Source organism: Dendrobates tinctorius, unplaced genomic scaffold, assembly GCF_039654945.1.
Source record: "Dendrobates tinctorius isolate UK_male_01 unplaced genomic scaffold, ASM3965494v1 ptg000133l, whole genome shotgun sequence".
NCBI classification, from domain to species: domain Eukaryota; kingdom Metazoa; phylum Chordata; class Amphibia; order Anura; family Dendrobatidae; genus Dendrobates; species Dendrobates tinctorius.
Genome location: NW_027361801.1, coordinates 12661840 through 12688002, shown reverse-complemented (window position 1 = coordinate 12688002; position 26163 = coordinate 12661840). Strand labels below are relative to the sequence as shown.

At 47.3% G+C, this 26163-nt stretch overlaps 1 protein-coding gene across 1 annotated transcript in view; it reads right to left on the bottom strand.

Annotated features, from left to right (window-relative positions):
- The window catches only part of WDR44 (WD repeat domain 44), a 121909-nt gene extending 97658 nt beyond the window's left edge, over positions 1–24251 (bottom strand). Inside the window, exon 1 of the mRNA XM_073543479.1 lies at positions 23944–24251. Within this exon, the coding sequence (XP_073399580.1) occupies positions 23944–24017 (74 nt within the window). The 5' untranslated portion in view covers positions 24018–24251. The remainder of the gene's footprint in view (positions 1–23943) is intronic.
- Positions 24252–26163: the final 1912 nt, after the last annotated feature.

Below are 26163 nucleotides of genomic sequence, written 5' to 3'. Positions count from 1 at the left end.
ACAACTATCCACTGACCGGGATGACAGTCATCTTATTCGAATGTCACTCAGCAACCGCAGGATGACATTAAGTGACCTACAAAAGGAATGGCAAATGGCAGCTGGGGTGAAGTGCACGGCAAGAACAGTTCGTAACAGGCTCCTAGAGGCAGGGCTCAAGTCATGTAAAGCTAGAAAAAAGCCTTTCACATCAATGAGAAGCAAAGGAGAGCTAGGCTGAAGTTTGCCAAAGAACATAAGGATTGGACCATAGAGGACTGGAGTAAGGTAATCTTCTCTGATGAGTCTAATTTTCAGCTTTGCCCAACACCTGGTTGTCTAATGGTTAGACGGAGACCTGGAGAGGCGTACAAGCCACAATGTCTTGCACCCACTTTGAAATTTGGTGGAGGATCGGTGATGATCTGGGGATGCTTCAGCAAGGATGGAATTGGGCAGGTTAGTCTTTGCGAAGGACGTATGAATCAAACCGCATACAAGGTTATCCTGGAAAAACAGTGGATTCCTTCTGCTCAGGCAATGTTCCCCAACTCTGAGGACTTGTTTTTCCAGTAGGACAATACGCCATGCCACACAGCTAGGTCAATCAATGTGTGGATGAAGGACCACCACATCAAATCCCTGTCATGGCCAGCCCAATCTCCAGAACTGAACCCCATTGAAAACCTCTGGAATGTAATCAAGAGGAAGATGGATAGTCACAGGCCATCAAACAAAGAATAACTGTTTACATTTTTGTACCAGGAGTGGCATAAGGTCACCCAAAAGCAGTGTGAAAGACTGGTGGCAAGCATGCCAGGACACGTGATTAAAAATCATGGTTATTCCACAAGATATTGATTTCTGAGCTCTTCCTGAGTTAAAACTAATGTTTCAATCAATTGTTATTTCTAAATGATTATGAACTTGTTTTCTTAGCATTATTTGAGGTCTGCAAGCACTGCAGTTTTTTGTTATTTTGATTTAGTGCTTGTAAATTCAAACATGTTGTCAGTAGTTTATAAAATAAAAGAGCAATTTACATTTTACTCATAAATATACAAATACATTTTTTAATTTTTTGCATGCAGGAAAATCACTGATGACAAATACGGACACACTGACCAAACACCAATGAAAACCTGATGCAGCACACTAATACAAATCGATCTAGTTTTTTTTTTTCCTAAGTGCAAGGGAAGATATCGGAACAAGGCCTACATCAGTTTGAAGAGGTCTTTATTTGGCTTTTAAAAAAGTCTGCTGACACCCATCATGTACACAGCCTCGCTGACAGACCTGTCCTTACTTCACCTTCTGTTCAGGTACAAGATAATTAAACAGGAAACCTGATGAGCTGAAAAATAATCTACAAGGGTACAATCCTCTGTGATAACCGGTGGCCAAGTGCTGTCATACAGTGTAAAGTGTCGCCAAGAAAGGAAGGAAAAAACACTGCTATCAAGAATTGCAGGACACTTCCTACTGTATTAAAGTGATGGACAGAGCAAAATCTAATCAATATACATTACCGCAATCACACAAGCCCACAGTCACTATTCCCCTGTGTTTACCAATGTGGTGGGCAGGGCTGTGGAGTCGGAGTCGGAGTCGTGGAGTCGGAGCTCATTTTGGTGGAGTCGGAGTTGGAGTCGGTATAAAATGGAGCGACTCCGACTCCTAAAATATATAATAAATTGGGTACAGTAATTCAATGCAGGATGTGCTGAATATTTTTTCATAGGAGTTTGGGAAAGTTATGAAATGTCCTATAAATGGCTGTTCTATTCCTGATCTAAGGCTACATTCACACACAGCGTTTTTCCTGTGTTTTTTGAGGATACGTTTTTCAGCTGCAAAAGCTGATCATCTTTTTAAAAAACTGCATCACCTGAAAGGTTTTTGAGCTCATAGATAATGTTTTCAATAGCAAAAGCAGATTAGAAATCTGCTCTATCTATCCATTTATCCATATCTGTCTATCCATATCGTATCTGTACCAAAAAGAATGAAAACCGGGTAGTACACCAATATATATTCTGTATCTAAATGTCTTGATTATTGTATCATAGAAATGATTAAATGTCTGAGGTTCACATTGTACTACAATAAATTTTTCACTTAAATATAAGCAATATGTGTGGGAGTCGGAGTCGGAGAAAGGGAAATTGAGGAGTCGGAGTCGCAGGTTTGGCTTACCGACTCCACAGCCCTGGTGGTGGGTAATGTGACGGGATGACTGCAATGTATATACTGCGCTCATGTGCCGGCCAGACTCCTCCGCTATTCGCTATTTTCTTCTATTGCCAGTTGAGTCTAGCCAGCACGTGACCGAGAAAAAAATGAAAATTGCATACGTGCTGGCATAGGACTGCCCACCCGCATGGAGAATCCACGGGAATTGTGACAGTGTGTACAACGCACGCCACCACAAATCAGAGATCGGCAGTCTGAGTGTCAATCACAATCTCCACAACCCTCTTAAATTTGCTTATTTTTGTTTAAATAATATAGAGGTAAAAACGGTCTTTAAGAAAGTATAGCTATAGAGATGCACACATTGTTCACTGGTTTCAACAGAAAAAAAAAAAAAAGATAAATCAACATATTCCTCATTATGCATAAATGCTTGCTGAGTCATGTCTAAACGGGTGCCTGTGCACAGAATACACACCCCAAGGGCTCATACACAGGCCCGATTATTCCAAACTCGAAAAAACTGACCAATTATTTATTATGTTCCAAGTGGAATCAATTTTTCTCGTATTTGTAAAAAAAAAAAAAAAAAAATATTTCTCCACCTACTCCTTTTTGACAGTCCATGAAAATGGGACTGCACTCCAGCGTCATGTGAGTGTGGTACAATTTTCTCACAAACCCATTGATTTGCAGTGCCGATTTTGCTGCGATCCTTGGATCAAAATCCGTACACGTCTCCACAATTTTCCACGGACCACGACAAATCATGGACATGTGAAAGCGTTCCTATTGGGGCCAATCTGTGAAAATCACGGATAGCACTCATAAGTGAAAATCGGATGGGTGAATTTGGCCTAAATTCCACAAACGTAACTTAATATGTGGTGTATAGTATTGAGAGAACGTGCTCGGATAAGGTGTTATCTGAGCATGCTCGTGGGGTAACCGAGTGTCTTCGGCGTGTTTGAAAAATATGTTCGAGTTCCCGCAGGCTGTTCGACAGCCACAACAAAAGCATGGATTGCCTGTTTGTGAGGATATCCCTGCACGTGTGGCAACTATTGAACAGCTGTGAGACATGCAGCCACGGGGACTTGGAACATATTATTTGAGCACACCGTAGGCACTCAATTAGCACTCGAGCATGCTCACATAACACCTTATCCGAAGCATGTTCGCTCATCAGTAGTGATGCACACTACATTGTCTGAAAACAGCAAAATTTAAAAGGACAGTATGAAGCACTAAGTTTGGGGCAAAAACTAAAACTACTAACTAGAAGATAGTCTTAAGCATGATGCCCAAGGTATGAAAAGACCTTCAGAGAAAGAGGGAAAGCTCCCAGCGGTCTGCAGAGACAGCAGATTTCTCATTTGCCCTAGGCACGCTTCAATGACAACTTTCTAAGCTGAATAGAGAAGCCATCATCATAATAAAACAACCTCTCGATTTAGGTTTGTGTGCTACATGTATTTTTTTTAAATATTACAACCTTTATTAAAAGAGAAAAAAGTACCGCAATCTTGCATTTTCCACACAGGCCACAGACTTTCTTACACTCCTACATCCTGCACTTTCAGGAATGGATTCCAGGACTTTCCGTTATCCACAGAGGCAGGATTACACTGACACGCTATACACAGCTGATAATACAGGATCCACCAATCACAATCGGCGATGTCACAGCTCCCCTGCTCCCTTACCTACACAGTGACGTTCGCAAACGCTCACTCGATGCTTCAATGCAAAAGATAGGGGGTGGGTTACTGTACATGTGTTGTTTCCTGAAACTACAGGAAGTTAGAGACTGAATAGCCCTAGTGGTCAGTGTGAAAATTGCAAGATTTCTTTTTTTGTGATATGGAAAAAATGTCAATCTAAAAATCTGATCTAAACGATAGGTTATTTTTTGACGATTGCTACTCTTTAAATGTGGAGGACAGACAAGAGCAGATATAGCAAGTACCTATTAATGAGCCAAACTAGCCAGTATACTGTACAGCAGCAAAGTGACAACGCAGCCGCTCACTACACCAAAGGACACGCTGTAATGTGCAGCTTTTGGCAGTGCTAATGCTATATGTATCTCACACTACACGCTGGCAGGGACTGGCACAAGCAGGATGCAAGACAAACCTCTCTGTAAAACAGCAGTTTAACTCTTGTGCCAGCTTATGAGGAAATAGCTAAATCATCTATGGTATAGGATTATTTTACTGTACCTTTATCACTGCGGCCTGCACGCAGGCATCAGACAAACGATGTATAGATATTAGCTAGCAGATCAGACAGAACAAATAAAAAACAAATAACATATGGAGAGGAGAACCATCTGTGAAAATGCTGGAGGACACAGTGTTTTACGTCAAATATTAGCACAATTAAAAATAGCTGATTAGAGCTCCTGAAGGGGGTTTTAGGGACATTTTAATATTTTACAGTAGAAGGACAAGATGCAAAGTAAAAATAATTCTCACTGTTTGAATCACAGCCTCCATCTGCCTGTAGGGCCTGTGCACATTGCGCTGCTTTTTGTTTCTGTGCAGATTTGTCACAAAATTCAAAGGTTTCCTGATGCCAGCAAAGTGATTGAGAATCCTGAAGTCTCATGCACCTGTTGCTTATTTTTCACTTGTAGATTTACATCTGCATCATGTCAACTCTTTCAACGCTTTTGCTGCATATTTCACCAAAACTAATGAGTGGGGAAAAAATTTGAATAAGGCTGTGTGCACACGTTGCGGATGTTAAGCATTTTTGCCACGTTTTTTCGCCACGAAAACGCATACAAAAAGCAACCACTGTAGTCAGTGGCATTCCGCACATGCTGTGTTAATGCTGCGAATTTTTCCGCGGTGGAATCGCATCGCGGAAAAATCCGCAGCATGCTCATTCTGTGTGCGGAATCGCGGGGATTCCACACACATAGGAATGCATTGATCCGCTTACTTTCCGCATGTGGCTATACCCACCACGCACAAAGTAAGCGGACCATGTGCGGATGGTACCCAGGAGGAGAGGAGACTGTCCTCAAGGTCCTGGGTACCATATCCCTGTTAAAAAATAAAGAATTAAAATAAAAAATCATGATATTCTCACCTTCCGGCGTTCCCCACAGCATCCCCAGACAAGTCCCATTCCCAGCGATGCCTTGCGACAATGACCTGTGATGAAGTAGCGGTCTCGCGTGATGCTACGTCATCTAGGGTCATTGTCGCAAGGCATCGCTGGGAATGGGACTTGCCGGGAGCATCGTGAGGATCGGGAAGGCTGCGGGAGCTGCCGGAAGGTGAGAATATCTTTTTTTTTTTTTTTTTTAATATTTTTAACATTATATCTTTTACTACTGATGCTGCATAGGCAGCCTCAATAGTAAAAAGTTGGTCACACTCATCAAACACTATGTTTGACGAGTGTGACCAACCTGTCAATCAGTTCTCCAAGCGATGCTACAGATCAATTGGAAAATGCTAGCATTCTGCAAGCTAATTACGCTTGCAAAACGCTAGTTTTACGCGGGAATTACGCATGCGTATTTCCCATGGCAGGGAGTTGCGGAATTTCCGTGGAAATTTCTGCGGCAATTCCGCACGTGAACACATAGCCTAAAAACCGCACGACAAAAAAAAACCCAAAAAAAAAACACAACTAAGGCCTGTTTCACACATCCATTTTTCAGCTCAGTCGAAATCCACTAAAATGGCGGAAAACGGATCCGTAGGTGGATTGAAAGAAACAGGTGGCACCGGACCGTTGTGTTGATGGATCCGTGTAAGGTTGAATTTTAAAGGAACCCGTGCCTGGAAAAAGGAGAGAGATAGAGACAGAGAGAGAATTTCTCAGCCGCCAGAACGGGATTTAGGGTTAAGTTTCCGGCAAAGGCAATTCTTCCGGGCAAATGCGGATTCGGACAGCAAAAATGCGTTTCAGTGTCCGTCCAGTCATGTCAGTGGACGCCAAAATTTTGGCGGATCCGTGAAAAAACAGACCCTACGGATAACCATCCGTCAAGATCCGCCGATAATGCAAGTCAATGGTAAGAAAAACGGATCCGTCAAGAAAAATGGCAGATCCGTTTTTTTTGCAAAACGGCGGATTTTGACTGATGGTGACAGACGGATGTGTGAAAGAGGCCTAAAACCTATTTTACACTACTTTTTTCCTGCTAAGAAAAAACATGCCAGTAGGAGTAAAGTCCATCTCCTTCCAACAGCTGGGCTGTTAGTGTGGTGGCCGCCCGTCTTTAGAACGCTATTAACCTGCAGATTAACATGAGACATGAAAGGTTCTCTTTAGTAGTTGAATCATTAGTGGATGTAATTTAATGAAAACTCATGACTGTAGGCTTCAATGAGGAGTCTGAAGGCAGACTATAAAAAATACATTTGAGGTTTTATGTGCAAAATCCCAACTTTTTCAAGAAATGCTGCTTAAAACCTGCACTAAAAAGCAAAAAAAAGTGGAAAAAAACGCATTCTGGTGTGCAGGTGACACTGAGCACAGCACACACCACTGCACTGCGTTATTCGCCCATCATAGGGTGACAAGTCTCAGGATTGTTGGTAAAAACTATACTACTCAATACTGGGCTTTCCAGTTTTGACATGGGCATGTCTGCAAAGCTCACCCCATGCTGGCCACAAAGCTAGTGACAGACTCCCTTTAAGCCACCCGGCTTCCAAATAGCAGTTCTATCTTATGTGATGATACCCTCGACTCCCATACTGCAAGAAAAGGGAATGGCCAGACAGCGCAGCTGGGAAAAAAAAACGCAGCAAAAAGGTAACATGTAAGCATAAGGCTCTGTTCACAAGTTCATTTGGAATCTGCTTGTAATAGCCAGTAGAAAAAAAAAGGACATGTACAAATAAAGCAAATAAACAAACAAAACAACTACACACAGAAGCCAAAGTTTCAATTTTGAATTTGCTTTAGCTCCATTTTGAATGAATCCATTTTTCATCAGAGGCGTCTCAATGTCCGTAGTATTCAGGTCTATGCAGAGCAAGAAAAACTGATACAAAAAAAAAAAAAAAAAAAAACGGATCCAAAAATTTGGCATCTTTTGTTTGAATTTTCGTGCCAATTTTTCCCGTCTCTGACAAAATGGGCTGAGCTGTGTCAGGACCTGCGTGTGACAGAGGAGTAAGATTTCTGGCATGGCATACAGAGGTGCATACCGCTCATCAGAAGATCCTGATCTATTAAGAGACGTGCTTCTTAAAGGGGTTATCCTGGACCATAAACGGTAATATTTTTTTCCTACAAGCCTAAGGGCTAAGAGGCAGGCAGGTAGTTGCTTGCACTGGCATCAAGTCGACAGAGAAGCAGCTTCTCTTCCGCTCTGCTATGTTGAAGGGTTGTGACTGCCGAGGCCATGCCGACTGGCTCCCTGCTGCTTAACTGCGGGGAGACAGCTGTCAATCCGAATTATATCTTTGCCCATCGATAGAGAAGTCCAGATGAGGAAAGGCTGCTTTGTTGATGTGGAGCAGCTTTATGGCTGGCAGGAGCGCTCCGTAACCGCTGTCAGCTGGCGCTGGGTAGAACAGGCAGGTAGTTGCCTCTATTAGCAACTACCTGCCTGTTAGTCTTTAGGCCAATAGTAAAAAAAAAAAATCTAATAGTCCCCAAGTCCTGTAACTGAAGTTTTTATTTCTGGTTTGATGTGAACACATGCTTAAAGCACATTTCCCGTTTAGAGACAGGCACCATGGCTTCTTCTGGGCTAGAGCCTGAGAGAATGAACCTGCTTACCCACAACTCAATGTAACCTGGAGCCAAGCACAAATGCCAGGGCACATTAGGAGGTATTGATTTTTCATCTGCAGTACAATACCAGGGCGTACCTGTCATGCACAGCACAGATTCCAAACATCAATAGAAAAAAAGACGTGGAACAGGGAGGCAGATAAAAGGGCCCCGATAACAGATACAATAGTGCTGCTAACAACATCCACAAGGGTACGAAGAGCCACAAGTGCTTTATGAAGAACAGCGCCTAATTAAAGGGAGAAGGTTCACACTGACAGGCAAGAATGTGTAGCATGAAGAGGAAGCGGTGGTACGAGACTGGGAGACGGCGCTCCTGGGGAGTCATCACATCTTACAGAGTAATGATGGCAGATCTACAACATTCATATTCAGAGATGTCAGCAACAAAAGGTGTGAGAATGAGGGGTAGAGAGCAGGATAGTGGACTGGAGGCAGCCGCACAACGGAGGAACGTGGAAAACTCAAAGAAAGGACGGTCATCTTAAAGGGACCCTCCACTCTAGCACAAAAAAAAAAAAAAAACGCCCGCTGTCTCTCCTCATCAGATTGGCCTTTCTTCTTGCCTGCTTCCGGAGAACCATGAGGAGTGTGGTGGTGTCTGAACCATGGCTCCCTGGCTTTCCTGAATTTTAGGCTGTGTGCACACGCTGCGGTTTTGGCCGCTGCGGACCCTCAGCAGTTTTTGCTGCGGTGTACAGTACCATGATTCCCTATGGGAATCAAAAACCGCAGTGCAGACGGTGCGGAATTTTCCGCGCGGATTATCTGCGGTTTTCAATCCGCAGAAAGAATTGACATGTCAATTCTTTCTGCGGATTCTCCTGCGGTTTGCCATCTCCTCCATTTGAGGAGATGAAAAACCGCAGAGCAATCCGCAGGTCTTTTGACATGCGGTTTCACCTGCGGATTTTACAAAATCCGCGCGGATGAATCCGCACCTAATCCGCAGCGTGTGCACACAGCCTTAGAATAGCAAAGGCAGGAAAGTCGCAGATTGCACTGCACTCCCCGTGCCACGCTGGTGGCCATCCTGGAAGAGGAAAGAGTCACTAATCTGAGCAGAGGAGGCAGCAAGGAGCAAACGGAGAGCACTAGGTATAAGTATACACAGTTTTCAGCCTGAGGGTTGCTTTAGATACAAAGTGTTGTCCTTTAAACTTTCTCACCTATCCATGGCATATCACTCTCACTTTATGTTTGGCGAATATCCAAACCAAATTTTTTTTACTACATAGTGCCCCCAATTACCTGCTTGGGTAGGAAACTACAGCCAACCTTTTCCTGCCTGAAAGCTGGCTGTACAGACAAATTATTAGGGGAGGCACCGCTACACAAGACAGTGCCCCCTTTGCTCTCAGGATTAGTGAGGGTCCCAGAGGTTAGACACCACCAATCATATATAAATGCCACATCTTAGCAAAATGTCATCAAATGAAAACCCATTTAAAAAGGCCTACATCATGATATACCACCCAGTTATAGGCCACCCTATGAGAAGTGCTGTGCTGCAGCCACCCGCACAAACGGTGGTGTAAGGGGGGATTCAGAGCTAAACAAAAACATGAGAAAGTGAAAGCATCTAAGGCTAGTTTCACACTTGCTTTTTTTTGCAGCGCGTTTTTCCCGCAAAAAAACGCATTGAAAAAACGCATACAAAAGCATACAACTGCTGCGTTTTTTTCAAGCATTTTTATGAGCATGCATGAAAAAAACGCAGCGTTTTTATGCGTTTGTAAGCGTTTTTACTGCGTTTGCGTTTTTTCCAAACATTAGGTGGCCCCTCACACTAACCCAAACCATGACTTTACTAACCCTAACCCTAACCCTTAACCAAACCATACCCTAACCCTGACCCTAACCCAAACCCTAACCCTTAACCAAACCATACCCTAACCCTAACCCTTAACCAAACCATACCCTAACCCTTAACCAAACCATACCCTAACCCTGACCCTAACCCTTAACCAAACCATACCCTAACCCTAACCCTAACCCTGACCCTGACCCTAACCCTTAACCAAACCATACCCTAACCCTAAACCAAACCATACCCTAACCCTGACCCTAACCCTTAACCAAACCATACCCTAACCCTAACCCTTAACCAAACCATACCCTAACCCTGACCCTAACCCTAACCCTTAACCAAACCATACCCTAACCCTGACCCTGACCCTAACCCTAACCCTTAACCAAACCATACCCTGATCCTAACCCTAACCCTGACCCTAACCCTTAACCAAACCATACCCTAACCCTGACCCTAACCCTAACCCTTAACCAAACCATACCCTGATCCTAACCCTAACCCTGACCCTGACCCTAACCCTTAACCAAACCATACCCTGATCCTAACCCTAACCCTAACCCTAAACCCCTTAACTAACCCTAACTCTAACCCAAACCCCTAAATTCCATTGTCTAAACTAATGTTAAAAAAAAAAAACGCATGTGCAAAAAAACGCATACATAAGCATGCCAATGCGCACGTATGCGCATCCATAGGCTATAATGGCCATTTTTAGCGCAAAACGTGCGCATGCGCTTTTTTGCAGGGCCAAAAAATGCAACATGCAGCGTCTGGAAAATACAAACGCACACCCCAAAAAAACGCAGCGCATGAAAATCGCATACGTGCGCATGCCAGCGCGCAGGTATGCGCACCCATGTTAAATATAGGGGAAAAAACGCATGCGCAGGTATGCGTTTTTTTCCAGCTCAAAAAAACGCAAATGTGAAACCAGCCTAAGTGTGACTCCCCATCACTATGAGGATGATGTTGTCAGGGAGTGTACACTTCACCATCAGACATTAGTCATCTAAAAGCCGGTAGTGCAAGGACACCAGAGAAGGAAAAACATTAAGCATAACAGCAGGCCGTTCATGACATTTCCCACACAAGGCCGTGTTCACATCTGTACCGGAGGCTCCATCACAGATTCAGCCAAAAAAGCCAGAAAAACATGGAAATATGTACTCAAAACATAATGCTACTATTACTGTGTACATCACTGACACATTATAAGCAAATGGGATCTGTTGGGGGTCAGTGGTGTTGGATCAGCAACAGACATCTACTGTACTAATGACAGAAATGCCGAAAGAGCCTAACACAGGTATGAACTGAGCCATAGGCGGTAGAATCCACCATAACTGAACACAGCACACCTCCTGTAACGGAAATCATGACGGCGGTGTGATTACAGACGTAGTGTGTGCCTTGTACCACAATGTACACAGGCCAGCGTGATAGTGCAAGGATCAGCAACCTGTGGGAGGTCAACTGACATGGAACTACAACTACCAGAATGCGGCTGTCAGGGCATGCTGGAACTTGTACTGTCACAATAGCTGGACTGCCATCACTGGCTGACGCCTGGCATAGAGTTAAGCATATAGGCATGGGGTACAGAATATACATGGTCAACATGTGGATTTGCAGTGTGATGTCTACAGACACGGCAGGTGTCACGGGGGCTTAGTTCAACTAAGGCTGAAATACCCGGGGCCCCTGTGGTGTCCCTTTCACTAGGGGAAACCCTGTCTGACCCTCAACCCAGGGTTTTTGCTGAAGGTGCAAATGCCTGAGCCTCCGACCTTTCCTTATCTCCTGCTCAGACCTGCACTTAACCCTCCACCCTCCACCCAGTGAGGAGTCACACCACCAAAGCTCCCACACAAATAATGACAGACAGGGAGAACTTAAACTGCACTGCGCCGCACACACACAGGAATAAACAGTAATGTGAACAGGGCACAACTAAACACAAATATGGGAAGGAGAAAGGATAACGACGGATCATACGACACCAGATATGAATCTCTCTCTCTTGAACACCTCCACTCCAGACCGGAACCACTTGGTATGAAACACAAGCTATAATCGGCGACGCCCATATGCCAGTATGACTATTTAAAGACCGTGGGCGTGACTAACCTTCCAACCTGGTCTCCAGCAGGATTAACCCCCGAGAGCCTGAAGATCAAACCGGCGCCACTGAGGCTATAGTGGCTGGAGGTGGAACTACCTCTGCCTGCCGGATGCTGTGGTGTGAACAGCGTCCGACATGACAGTACCCCGTCTTCTACGAGGGACCCCAGGGCCCTCAAGACTCATAGGACCCGGCTTGTCCGGATGACGACGGTGAAAAGAACTGACCAGCCGATCCGCATGTATGTCTGAGGCTGGAACCCAAGACCTCTCCTCTGGACCATACCCCCGCCAGTGCACCAAATACTGAAGAGTACGGCGTACTACTCGAGAGTCCACCACCTTGGCGACCTCGAACTCTAACTCGCCATCCACCATGACTGGAGGTGGCATCGGCGTCGTGTCCACCAAGCCTACCACCTTTTTCAATAAAGCCCTGTGAAAAACGTTATGTATTCTGTACACCGCAGGAAGTTCCAACCGATAAGCCACTGGGTTAATGATGGCAGAAATCCTAAAAGGCCCAATAAACCTTGGACCCAGTTTTAAAGATGGGATTTTGAGTTTTATGTTCTTCGTAGCTAACCACACCCATTCACCCACGCACAGGTCCGGACCTGGCACGCGTCTACTGTCAGCCACCCGTTTGTACCTGGCACTCATGCTCAACAAACGCTGTTTCACCCGCCTCCAGACTGATGACAATTGGGCTCCTAGCTGATCCTCCTCCGGGACACCCCCGGAGTCACCCTGACGTAAGGTACAAAACTGAGGATGTTGACCGTACACACAAAAGAATGGAGACTCTCCTGATGACTCTTGGCGGTGATTATTTAATGCGAATTCGGCCAGAGGAAGGAAAGTAGACCACTCCTCCTGGTTGTCGGACACAAAGCATCGTAAATACTGTTCTAGATTTTGGTTCATGCGCTCAGTTTGTCCATTAGACTGTGGATGAAACGCCGATGAATGTGACAACTTGATCCCCAACCTAGAGCAAAAAGCTTTCCAAAACCTCGCCACAAATTGCGTACCCCTATCAGATACTATGTCAGACGGTACTCCGTGGAGTCTGACCACCTCCTTCACAAATACCTGAGCCAACGTCTTAGCATTGGGCAAAGAGGACAACGCCTCAAAATGCGCCATCTTTGAAAAACGGTCAACCACCACCAGGATGACCGTGTTCCCTGCCGAGGCTGGCAAGTCAGTGATAAAATCCATGGAGATTTCTGTCCATGGCCTATTGGGTACCCCCAGAGGCTGTAGCGTGCCAGCAGGACGGGTTCGGGGTGACTTAGCCCTAGCGCACGTGATGCAAGCTGCCACGTACGAGACCACGTCCTGCCGGATTTTGGGCCACCAGAAACGACGCGATACCAGCTCTAAGGTGCCCTTCACCCCTGGGTGACCAGCCAGTACCGAATCGTGGTGTTCCTTCAACACCTTAGGCCGAAGATGCAGGGGTACAAATGATTTGTTGGCGGGAAGTCCTGGTGGTACCTCCTCTTGGGCCTCGGCAATCTCCGCCTCTACCTCAGTCGTGAGAGCCGAGACCACTACCCCTTTCTGGAGGATGGGTACCGGCTCTTCCCGAGGTTCTCCCCCCGGAAAACACCTAGACAAAGCATCCGCCTTGGTGTTTTTAGCCCCGGGACGGTACGTCACAAGAAAATTGAAACAAGTAAAAAACAATGCCCAGCGAGCCTGCCTAGGAGACAGACGCTTGGCCGACTCCAGGTAGAGCAGATTCTTATGGTCGGTGATAACTGTGACCTGGTGAGCCGCCCCCTCCAAGAAGTGTCGCCATTCCTCAAAAGCCAGTTTGATGGCCAACAACTCCCTGTTGCCGATATCATAATTCCGTTCGGCCGGCGACAGCTTCTTGGAGAAGTAGGCGCATGGATGCATCTCGCTCAAGGACGAGCCTTGAGACAGTACTGCCCCCACTCCCACCTCCGACGCATCAACCTCTACCACAAAAGGTTTAGACACGTCTGGTTGCACCAGAATGGGGGCTGAAGCAAAACTATTCTTCAGACGCTCAAATGCACGTATAGCCACCTCAGGCCAGTTCGCCAGATCGGCACCCTTCTTTGTCATGTCCGTGAGCGGTTTGGCGACAGTCGAAAAGTGTTTTATAAATTTCCTATAATAATTCGCAAACCCAAGGAACCGCTGGAGTGCTTTAAGACTCTCCGGCCTCTCCCATTGCAACACCGCTTGCACCTTAGCGGTGTCCATTTTAAAACCGGCTGCGGACACAATATATCCCAAAAAGGGCAACTCCTGGACAAAAAATAAACATTTTTCCAGCTTAGCATAGAGCTGGTTCTCCCGGAGCAACTGTAACACCTGCCTAACATGCTCCAAATGAGTGTCCCGATCGCTAGAATAAATGAGGATATCATCCAGGTATACAATCACAAATCTCCCCAGGACATGAGCAAATACATCATTAATAAAATGTTGGAAAACGGCAGGCGCGGTGGTCAACCCAAACGGCATAACCAGGCTCTCAAAATGACCCTCAGGAGTGTTAAAGGCCGTCTTCCACTCATCCCCCTGACGGACCCTTATGAGGTTATACGCCCCCCTGAGGTCCAGCTTGGAAAACCATTTCGCCCCCGCTACCTGGTTGAACAAATCCGGGATCAACGGCATTGGGTAGGGATCACGGATAGTAATCTGGTTTAACTCTCGGAAATCCAGACACGGGCGTAACCCCCCATCTTTCTTCTTAATGAAGAAAAACCCCGCGGCTACAGGCGAGGACGAAGGCCGGATGTGACCTTTGCTCAGACTCTCCGCGATGTAGTCTTTCAGAGCTTGTCTCTCAGGACCAGAAATATTAAACATCCTGGCCTTAGGTAATTTGGCCCCGGGTTTTAACCTAATAGCACAGTCATAGGCTCTATGTGGAGGCAGTTCTGAGCAACCCTTCTCAGAGAAAACATCCGCGAAATCCTGCAAAGCCTCCGGCAGGCTGGGCGTCACGGCGGACACACATGTGGCCAAGCAATTGTCTTGGCAGAAACCACTCCATTGTACTATGTCCTGAGTTTTCCAATCAATTACCGGGTTGTGCCTGGACAACCATGGAAAACCCAGGACCATTTGTGCTGGGAGATTACGGAGGACCCTACATGTAACCGACTCAGAATGTAGGACCCCAATGTGGAGTTTCACCTCTGCCACAAACTCAGTAATCTCCCCTTGAGGGAGGGGAACAGCATTAATGGTCACCACCTGTATGGGGTGAGGAAGTTTTTCGATCTTAAACCCGGCGGTGTGTGCAAACTCCTCATCTATGAGATTGGTGGCGGAACCGCTATCCACAAACACTGATATAGGTAGCTCTCTGCCGGCGATAATAACCTTGGCAGGGAGCATACATTGAGATACCATCATGGAGGATATGCATACGCTCAGTTGGGTCTCCTCCATACCCTCTGAGCTTAACAGTTTTCCGCCGGTGTGACCCTCTTAGGTAGTACCGGGCAAACGTTAACATAATGACCTCCTTTACCACAGTAGAAACATGCTCCGGGCTTCCGGAACCCCGGAGCGCGAGGCTGAACCTGTGCCACGCCAGCAATCTGCATAGGTTCAGGGGACTCATCTACTTCAACCACACCTGCACCTCTGTTTTTCCCCAGAGGTAGCGTCTCCTGTGCCCCCTGACGAAAACGGCGATCAATACGTATCACCAAACTCATGGCAGACTCCAATGATGCCGGAGTCTCATACATCAGGAGGGCTTGTTTCACCCTCCCTGATACCCCATGAATAAACTGGCTCCGCAGTGCTGGGTCATTCCACTGTGTGTCTACAGCCCAGCGGCGAAATTCCGAACAATAGTCTTCTGCCAAGCGCTCCCCCTGGCGGAGGGCGCGGATTTTAGATTCCGCTAGAGCCAGTCGGTCAGGGTCATCGTAAATGAGCCCGAGGGCAGAAAAAACATTATCGACCGAAAGAAATGTAGCAGAGTCAGCTGGTAAGGAAAATGCCCATGCTTGGGGGTCACCACTCAGTAATGACAACACCAGCCCTACTCGCTGGGCCTCATTACCTGAGGATATTGGCCGCATGCGGAAGTATAATTTGCAGGCCTCCCGAAATACGACAAATTTGCTGCGATCGCCTGAAAATCGTTCTGGCAGCGGAAACTTCGGCTCTGCACCGATACCTGCAGATGCCGTTTGCACCTTTGCTACTACCAGGCCCTGCTGCTGAACTGCCCCTTTCAACTCGGAGACCTGTATGGACAGCGCCGCCAACTGGCGGGTTATGGAATCTAATGGATCCATGGACTCCTGAAAAAATGTGGGCCGATTATAATGTCACGGGGGCTTAGTTCAACTAAGGCTGAAATACCCGGGGCCCCTGTGGTGTCCCTTTTACTAGGGGAAACCCTGTCTGACCCTCAACCCAGGGTTTTTGCTGAAGGTGCAAATGCCTGAGCCTCCGACCTTTCCTTATCTTCTGCTCAGACCTGCACTTAACCCTCCACCCAGTGAGGAGTCACACCACCAAAGCTCCCACACAAATAATGACAGACAGGGAGAACTTAAACTGCACTGCGCCGCACACACACAGGAATAAACAGTAATGTGAACAGGGCACAACTAAACACAAATATGGGAAGGAGAAAGGATAACGACGGATCATACGACACCAGATATGAATCTCTCTCTCTTGAACACCTCCACTCCAGACCGGAACCACTTGGTATGAAACACAAGCTATAATCGGCGACGCCCATATGCCAGTATGACTATTTAAAGACCGTGGGCGTGACTAACCTTCCAACCTGGTCTCCAGCAGGATTAACCCCCGAGAGCCTGAAGATCAAACCGGCGCCACTGAGGCTATAGTGGCTGGAGGTGGAACTACCTCTGCCTGCCGGATGCTGTGGTGTGAACAGCGTCCGACATGACAGCAGGGGTGCACTATACAAATCCTATACATGATGTAAACAGGAGACGTGTCGGGTGCAGTATACACGCCCTATACATGATGTATACAGGAGATGCGTCAGGGGTGCAGTATACACACCCTATGTATGATGTACAGTACAGACCAAAAGTTTGGACACACCTCATTCAAAGAGTTTTCTTTATTTTCATGACTATGAAAATTGTAGATTCACTCTGAAGGCATCAGAACTATGAATTTACACATGTGGAATTATATAATTCACAAAAAAGTGTGAAGCAACTGAAAATATGTCTTATATTCTAGGTTCTTCAAAGTAGCCACCTTTTGCTTTGATTACTGCTTTGCACACTCTTGGCATTCTCTTGATGAGCTTCAAGAGGTAGTCACCAGAAATGGTCTTCCAATAGTCTTTGAAGGAGTTCCCAGAGATGCTTAGCACTTGTTGGCCCTTTTGCCTTCACTCTGCTGTCCAGCTCACCCCAAACCATCTCGATTGGGTAAAGGTCTGGTGACTGTGGAGGTCAGGTCATCTGGCGTAGCACCACATCACTCTCCTTCTTGGTCAAATAGCCCTTACACAGCCTGGAGGTGTGTTTGGGGTCAAACCGGATGGAATAGCATGCCGCTGCAAGATGCTGTGGTAGCCATGCTGGTTCAGTATGCCTTCAATTTTGAATAAATCCCCAACAGTGTCACCAGCAAAGCACCCCCACACCATCTCACCTCCTCCATGCTTCACGGTGGGCACCAGGCATGTAGAGTCCATCCGTTCACCTTTTCTGCGTCGCACAAAGACATGGTGGTTGGAACCAAAGATCTCAAATTTGGACTCATCAGACCAAAGCACAGATTTCCACTGGTCTAATGTCCATTCCTTGTGTTCTTTAGCCCAAACAAGTCTCTTCTGCTTGTTGCCTGTCCTTAGCAGTGGTTTCCTAGCAACTATTTTACCATGAAGGCCTGCTGCACAAAGTCTCCTCTTAACGGTTGTTGTAGAGATGTGTCTGCTGCTAGAACTCTGTGTGGCATTGACCTGGTCTCTAATCTGAGCTGCTGTTAACCTGCGATTTCTGAGGCTGGTGACTCTTAATAATAATACATTTTATTTTTATAGCGCCGACATATTCCGCAGCACTTTACATTTCAGAGGGGATTTGTACAGACAATAGACATTACAGCATAACAATAATCACATACAGTAGATTATAACAAATACCAAGAGGAATGAAGGCCCTGCTCGCAAGCTTACAGTCTATGAGGAAAGAGGTAGACACGAAAGGTGGGTGGTAACAGTTGCCCTGATTGTATGGACCAGCCATAAAGTGTGTGACAGTACAGACACAGAGGGCTTCCTTTCCTGGGGCTGTCCTCATGTGAGCCAGGTTCTTTGTAGCGCTTGATGGTTTTTGCCACTGCACTTGGGGACACTTTGAAAGTGTTCCCAATTTTTCAGACTGACTGACCTTCATTTCTTAAAGTAATGATGGCCACTCGTTTTTCTTTACTCAGCTGCTTTTTTCTTGCCATAGTACAAATTCTAACAGTGTATTCAGTAGGACTATCAGCTGTGTATCCACCAGACTTCTGCACAACACAACTGATGGTCCCAACCCCATTTATAAGGCAAGAAATCCCACTTATTAAACCTGGTTATTAAACTACCTCTTGAAGCTTATCAAGAGAATGCCAACAGTGTGCAAAGCAGTAATCAAAACAAAAGGTGGCTACTTTGAAGAACCTAGAATATAAGACATATTTTCAGTTGTTTCACACTTTTTTGTGAATTATATAATTCCACATGTGTAAATTCATAGTTTTGATGCCTTCAGAGTGAATCTACAATTTTCATAGTCATGAAAATAAAGAAAACTCTTTGAATGAGAAGGTGTGTCCAAAATTTTGGTCTGTACTGTATATAGGATACATGTCGGGTGCAGTATACACGCCCTATACATGATGTATGAAGGACATGTCAGGGATACAGTATACACACCCTATACATGATGTATACAGGAGACGTGTCATGGGTGCAGTATACCCACCCTAGTATATACAGATTATAGATGACAGACACAGCACAGATGAGATGTGTCAGGGGGGCAGTACATACGTGTACATTATAAATGTAGCATACAGCAAGTGTATTATAGCCAGTAAAGCACGATATACACAGGACACGTTTGCAGTACATAGAGCGGTATATACAATAAAGAGCATTGTGTATACAATTTATAATACGGTATATATGGGACACGTAAACAACATAGTGTGTACAGGACAGAACACAGCGTGGTACACACAGGACACATCCGCAGTATATACAATATATATACACAGCACATAATATACAGCACAGTATACAGCCCAGTACGGGTCATGTACACAGAGAGTATCCAGCTCAGTAGGGTCATGTAAACGGCACACACTATACAGCCCAGTACGGGTCATGTACACGGCACAATATATACAGCACAGTATACAGCCCAGTACGGGTCATGTACACGGCACAGTATATACAGCACAATATACAGCCCAGTACGGGTCATGTACACGGCACAGTCTACACCCTCCCTATACGGTCTCCCTCTTACCAAACTCTCCCCCCTCCAATCTGTCTTGAATGCAGCTGCCAGGATCATATTCCTCACCAATCGTTACACCGATGCCTCTACCTTGTGCCAGTCATTACACTGGCTATCCATCCACTCCAGAATTCAGTACAAACTTATTACCCTCACCCACAAAGCCCTCCATGGCTCAGCACCACCCTACATCTCCTCCCTTGTTTCAGTATACCACCCTACCCACGCCCTCCGTTCTGCTGATGACCTGAGGTTAGCATTCTCAATAATCAGAACCTCCCGCTCCCGTCTTCAAGACTATACACGTGCTGCGCCAATTCTTTGGAATGCACTTCCCAGGTCAATACGATTAGTCCCCAACCCCCACAATTTTAAGCGTGCCCTGAAAACGCATTTATTCAGACTGGCCTATCGCCTCAACACATTAACCTAATCTATCCCTATGTGGCACAGTCAAAAGTTTTACCATAACCAGGTTCCCAGCATCATGTTCCCACATGCTTTATGCATCCATTAGCCCTCTGCATCCGTACTGTTACACACTTAACATTATGGCTGGTCCATACAATCAGGGCAACTGTTACCACCCACCTTTCGTGTCTCCCCTTTTTCCCTCATAGATTGTAAGCTTGCGAGCAGGGCCCTCATTCCTCTTGGTATCTGTTATGATCTATGTGATTATTGTTATGCTGTAATGTCTATTGTCTGTACAAGTCCCCTCTGAAATGTAAAGTGCTGCGGAATATGTCGGCGCTATAGAAATAAAAATTATTATTATTATTATTATTATACAGCCCAGTACAGGTCATGCACACGGCACAGTATATACAGCACAGTATACAGCCCAGTACGGGTCATGTACACAGCACAGTATACAGCCCGGTACGGGTCATGTACACAGCACAGTATATACAGCATAGTATACAGGCCCGTACAGGTCATGTACACAGCACAGTATATACAGCCTCGTATACAGCACAGTACAGGGTGGGCCATTTATATGGATACACCTAAATAAAATGGGAATGGTTGGTGATATCAACTTCCTGTTTGTGGCACATTAGTATATGGGAGGGAGAAAACTTTTCAAGATGGGTGGTGACCATGGCGGCCATTTGGAAGTCGGCCATTTTGGATCCAACTTTATTTTTTTCAGTGGGAAGAGGGTCATGTGACACATCAAACTTATTGAGAATTTCAAAAGAAAAACAATGGTGTGCTTGGTTTTAACGTAACTTTATTCTTTCATGAGTTATTCACAAGTTTCTCTCTGTTTACAGCCATTGACATGTTGCAGAGGTTAACACGTGAGGAGCGGATAGAAGTTGTGTTGATGTCTGGTGAACGCAGTACCCTGGTCATTGCAGCAGATTTCAATGCAAGACACCCTACGCAAGAAAACTGTCACCATTCCCATTTTATTTAGGTGTATCCATATAAATGGCCCACCCAAGAGTTTGCCTCATCACTGAATATAATGTTCTGTGTAAACTGAGGGTCCTGTTCCAATTTTTGCTTTGCCCATTCTGCAAATTCAGCGCGCCGATCTGGGTCACCAACCATTCCCGTTTTATTTAGGTGTACCCATATAAATGGCCCATCCTGTATATGCAGCTCAATATGAGTCACGTACACAGCACAGTATATACAGTATGGGTCATGTATATTATACAGCCCAGAACAGGTCATGTGCACAGTATATACAGCCCAATATGGGCCATGTACACAGTACAGTATATAGCACAGTACAGATCATGTACACAGCACAGAATATACAGCATAGTACACAGCACAGTACATACAGTACGGGTCATGTACACAGTATAAAGCACAGAATACAGCCCAGTACGGGTCAGGTACACAACACAGTACATACAGCCCAGTATAGATCATGTACACAGCACAGTATAGGTCATGTACATTATGTGGTATGCAGCCCAGTACAGGTCATGTGCACAGTATACAGCACAGTATGTACAGCCCAGAACAGGTCATGTGCACGGTATACAGTCCAGAACAGGTCATGTGCACAATATACAGCACAGTATATACAGCCAAGTACAGGTCATGTGCACAGTATACAGTACAGTATATACAGCCCAGAACAGGTCATGTGCACAGTATATACAGCACAGTATATACAGCCCAGAACAGGTCATGTGCACAGTATATACAGCTAAGTACAGGTCATGTGCACTGTATACAGCCCAGAACAGGTCATGTGCACAATATACAGCACAGTATATACAGCCAAGTACAGGTCATGTGCACAATATACAGCACAGTATATACAGCCAAGTACAGGTCATGTGCACAGTATACAGTACAGTATATACAGCCCAGAACAGGTCATGTGCACAGTATATACAGCCCAGAACAGGTCATGTGCACAGTAGGTCATGTGCACTGTATACAGCCCAGAACAGGTCATGTGCACAATATACAGCACAGTATATACAGCCAAGTACAGGTCATGTGCACAGTATACAGTACAGTATATACAGCCCAGAACAGGTCATGTGCACAGTATATACAGCCCAATATGGGCCATGTACACAGTACAGTATATAGCACAGTACAGATCATGTACACAGCACAGAATATACAGCATAGTACACAGCACAGTACATACAGTACGGGTCATGTACACAGTATAAAGCACAGAATACAGCCCAGTACGGGTCAGGTACACAACACAGTACATACAGCCCAGTATAGATCATGTACACAGCACAGTATAGGTCATGTACATTATGTGGTATGCAGCCCAGTACAGGTCATGTGCACAGTATACAGCACAGTATGTACAGCCCAGAACAGGTCATGTGCACGGTATACAGTCCAGAACAGGTCATGTGCACAATATACAGCACAGTATATACAGCCAAGTACAGGTCATGTGCACAGTATACAGTACAGTATATACAGCCCAGAACAGGTCATGTGCACAGTATATACAGCACAGTATATACAGCCCAGAACAGGTCATGTGCACAGTATATACAGCTAAGTACAGGTCATGTGCACTGTATACAGCCCAGAACAGGTCATGTGCACAATATACAGCACAGTATATACAGCCAAGTACAGGTCATGTGCACAATATACAGCACAGTATATACAGCCAAGTACAGGTCATGTGCACAGTATACAGTACAGTATATACAGCCCAGAACAGGTCATGTGCACAGTATATACAGCCCAGAACAGGTCATGTGCACAGTAGGTCATGTGCACTGTATACAGCCCAGAACAGGTCATGTGCACAATATACAGCACAGTATATACAGCCAAGTACAGGTCATGTGCACAGTATACAGTACAGTATATACAGCCCAGAACAGGTCATGTGCACGGTATACAGTCCAGAACAGGTCATGTGCACGGTATACAGCCCAGAACAGGTCATGTGCACGGTATACAGCCCAGAACAGGTCATGTGCACAATATACAGCACAGTATATACAGCCAAGTACAGGTCATGTGCACAGTATACAGTACAGTATATACAGCCCAGAACAGGTCATGTGCACGGTATACAGTACAGGTCATGTGCACAATATACAGCACAGTATATACAGCCCAGTACAGGTCATGTGCACAGTATACAGTACAGTATATACAGCCCAGAACAGGTCATGTGCACGGTATACAGTACAGGTCATGTGCACAATATACAGCACAGTATATACAGCCCAGAACAGGTCATGTGCACGGTATACAGTACAGGTCATGTGCACAATATACAGCACAGTATATACAGCCCAGAACAGGTCATGTGTACAGTATACAGTACAGGTCATGTGCACAATATACAGCACAGTATATACAGCCCAGTACAGGTCATGTGCACAGTATACAGTACAGTATATACAGCCCAGAACAGGTCATGTGCACGGTATACAGTACAGGTCATGTGCACAATATACAGCACAGTATATACAGCCCAGTACAGGTCATGTGCACAGTATACAGTACAGTATATACAGCCCAGAACAGGTCATGTGCACGGTATACAGTACAGGTCATGTGCACAATATACAGCACAGTATATACAGCCCAGAACAGGTCATGTGCACGGTATACAGTACAGGTCATGTGCACAATATACAGCACAGTATATACAGCCCAGAACAGGTCATGTGTACAGTATACAGTACAGGTCATGTGCACAATATACAGCACAGTATATACAGCCCAGTACAGGTCATGTGCACAGTATACAGTACAGTATATACAGCCCAGAACAGGTCATGTGCACGGTATACAGTACAGGTCATGTGCACAATATACAGCACAGTATATACAGCCCAGTACAGGTCATGTGCACAGTATACAGTACAGTATATACAGCCCAGAACAGGTCATGTGCACGGTATACAGTACAGGTCATGTGCACAATATACAGCACAGTATATACAGCCCAGAACAGGTCATGTGTACAGTATACAGCACAGTACAGGTCATATACACAGTATACAGCCCAGTACGGGAGGTCATGGACACAGCACAGTACATGGCAGACGTGTCACTCACACAGCCGGAGAGCAGGTCAGGTTCACGTCCTCGGGAGCATCGAAGAACTCCTCTGTGTCACTATCGGACGCCATGGTGGAGACAGAGCCCCCGGTTCGGGCTCCGGTGTGTGCGGGGCAGAGAGGCCTCAGTGGGCGCTGCTCCCCGGGGGGAGGGACCCGCACAACATACAGGCTGCCGGCTGCCACTGACAGGCCGAGCCACCCCGGAGAAAAGGGCCCGGCACAGCCACACACAAACACGGCCAGATATCGCGAGAGCGAAGCAGGGTAGTGTCTACAATGAAACAGCGCTGCTAGGTCACGTGCAATGCAGATCACATGACCGGACTACAGCGTCAGCTACTACTAATCTATGGAAGGAAATGAATGGAGAAAGACGCTGGTGTGAGGTAATGGAGAGGTGTGTGACTTGGAGGGGAGAAATACAGAGCTGCCATCAGCGAGAAAGAGGGGAGCAGTCAGTGAGGAAAATGTGGGGAACAGTGTGTGAGGTGAGGGGTATGGATGTGGGGAGCAGTGGTGTGTGGGGAGCGGTGTGTGAGGTGAGGGGGATGTGGGGAGCAGTGTGTGAGGTGAGGGGGATGTGGGGAGCAGTGTGTGAGGTGAGGGGGGGACGTGGGAAGCGGTGTGTGAGGTGAAGTGAGGAGCGGTGTGTGAGGTGAGGGGGATGTGGGGAGCAGTGTGTGAGGTGAAGTGAGGGGGGACGTGGGGAGCGGTGTGTGAGGTGAGGGGGATGTGGGGAGCGGTGTGTGAGGTGAGGGGGGATGTGGGGAGCGGTGTGTGAGGTGAGGGGGGATGTGGGGAGCGGTGTGTGAGGTGGGGAGCGGTGTGTGAGGTGGGGAACGGTGTGTGAGGTGGGGAGCGGTGTGTGAGGTGGGATGTGGGGAGCGGTGTGTGAGGTGACGGGGGGATGTGGGGAGCGGTGTGTGAGGTGACGGGGGGATGTGGGGAGCGGTGTGTGAGGTGAGGGGGGACGTGGGGAGCGGTGTGTGAGGTGAGGGGGGACGTGGGGAGCGGTGTGTGAGGTGAGGGGGATGTGGGGAGCAGTGTGTGAGGGGGGACGTGGGGAGCGGTGTGTGAGGTGAGGGGGATGTGGGGAGCGGTGTGTGAGGTGAGGGGGGATGTGGGGAGCGGTGTGTGAGGTGAGGGGGGATGTGGGGAGCGGTGTGTGAGGTGGGGAGCGGTGTGTGAGGTGGGGAACGGTGTGTGAGGTGGGGAGCGGTGTGTGAGGTGGGATGTGGGGAGCGGTGTGTGAGGTGAGGGGGGGACGTGGGGAGCGGTGTGTGAGGTGAGGGGGGGACGTGGGGAGCGGTGTGTGAGGTGAGGGGGGGACGTGGGGAGCGGTGTGTGAGGTGAGGGGGGGACGTGGGGAGCGGTGTGTGAGGTGGGGAGCGGTGTGTGAGGTGGGGAGCGGTGTGTGAGGTGAGGGGGACGTGGGGAGCGGTGTGTGAGGTGAGGGGGACGTGGGGAGCGGTGTGTGAGGTGAGGGGGGATGTGGGGAGCGGTGTGTGAGGTGAGAGGGGGACGTGGGGAGCGGTGTGTGAGGTGAGGAGGTACGTGGGGAGCGGTGTGTGAGGTGAGGGGGGATGTGGGGAGCGGTGTGAGGTGAAGTGAGGGGGGGACGTGGGGAGCAGTGTGTGAGGTGAGGGGGAGACGTGGGGAGCGGTGTGTGAGGGGGGGACGTGGGGAGCGGTGTGTGAGGTGAGGGGGGGACATGGGGAGCGTTGTGTGAGGTGAGGGGGGATGTGGGGAGCGGTGTGAGGTGAAGTGAGGGGGGACGTGGGGAGCAGTGTGTGAGGTGAGGGGGAGACGTGGGGAGCGGTGTGTGAGGGGGGGACGTGGGGAGCGGTGTGTGAGGGGGGGACGTGGGGAGCGTTGTGTGAGGTGAGGGGGGACGTGGGGAGCGGTGTGTGAGGTGAGGGGGAGAGGTGGGGAGCGGTGTGTGAGGTGAGGGGGGGACGTGGGGAGCGGTGTGTGAGGTGAGGGGGACGTGGGGAGCGGTGTGTGAGGTGGGAAGTGGGGAGCGGTGTGTGAGGTGACGGGGGGATGTGGGGAGCGGTGTGTGAGGTGAGGGGGAGACGTGGGGAGCGGTGTGAGGTGAAGTGAGGGGGGGACGTGGGGAGCGGTGTGAGGTGAAGTGAGGGGGGGACGTGGGGAGCGGTGTGTGAGGGGGGGACGTGGGGAGCGTTGTGTGAGGTGAGGGGGGACGTGGGGAGCG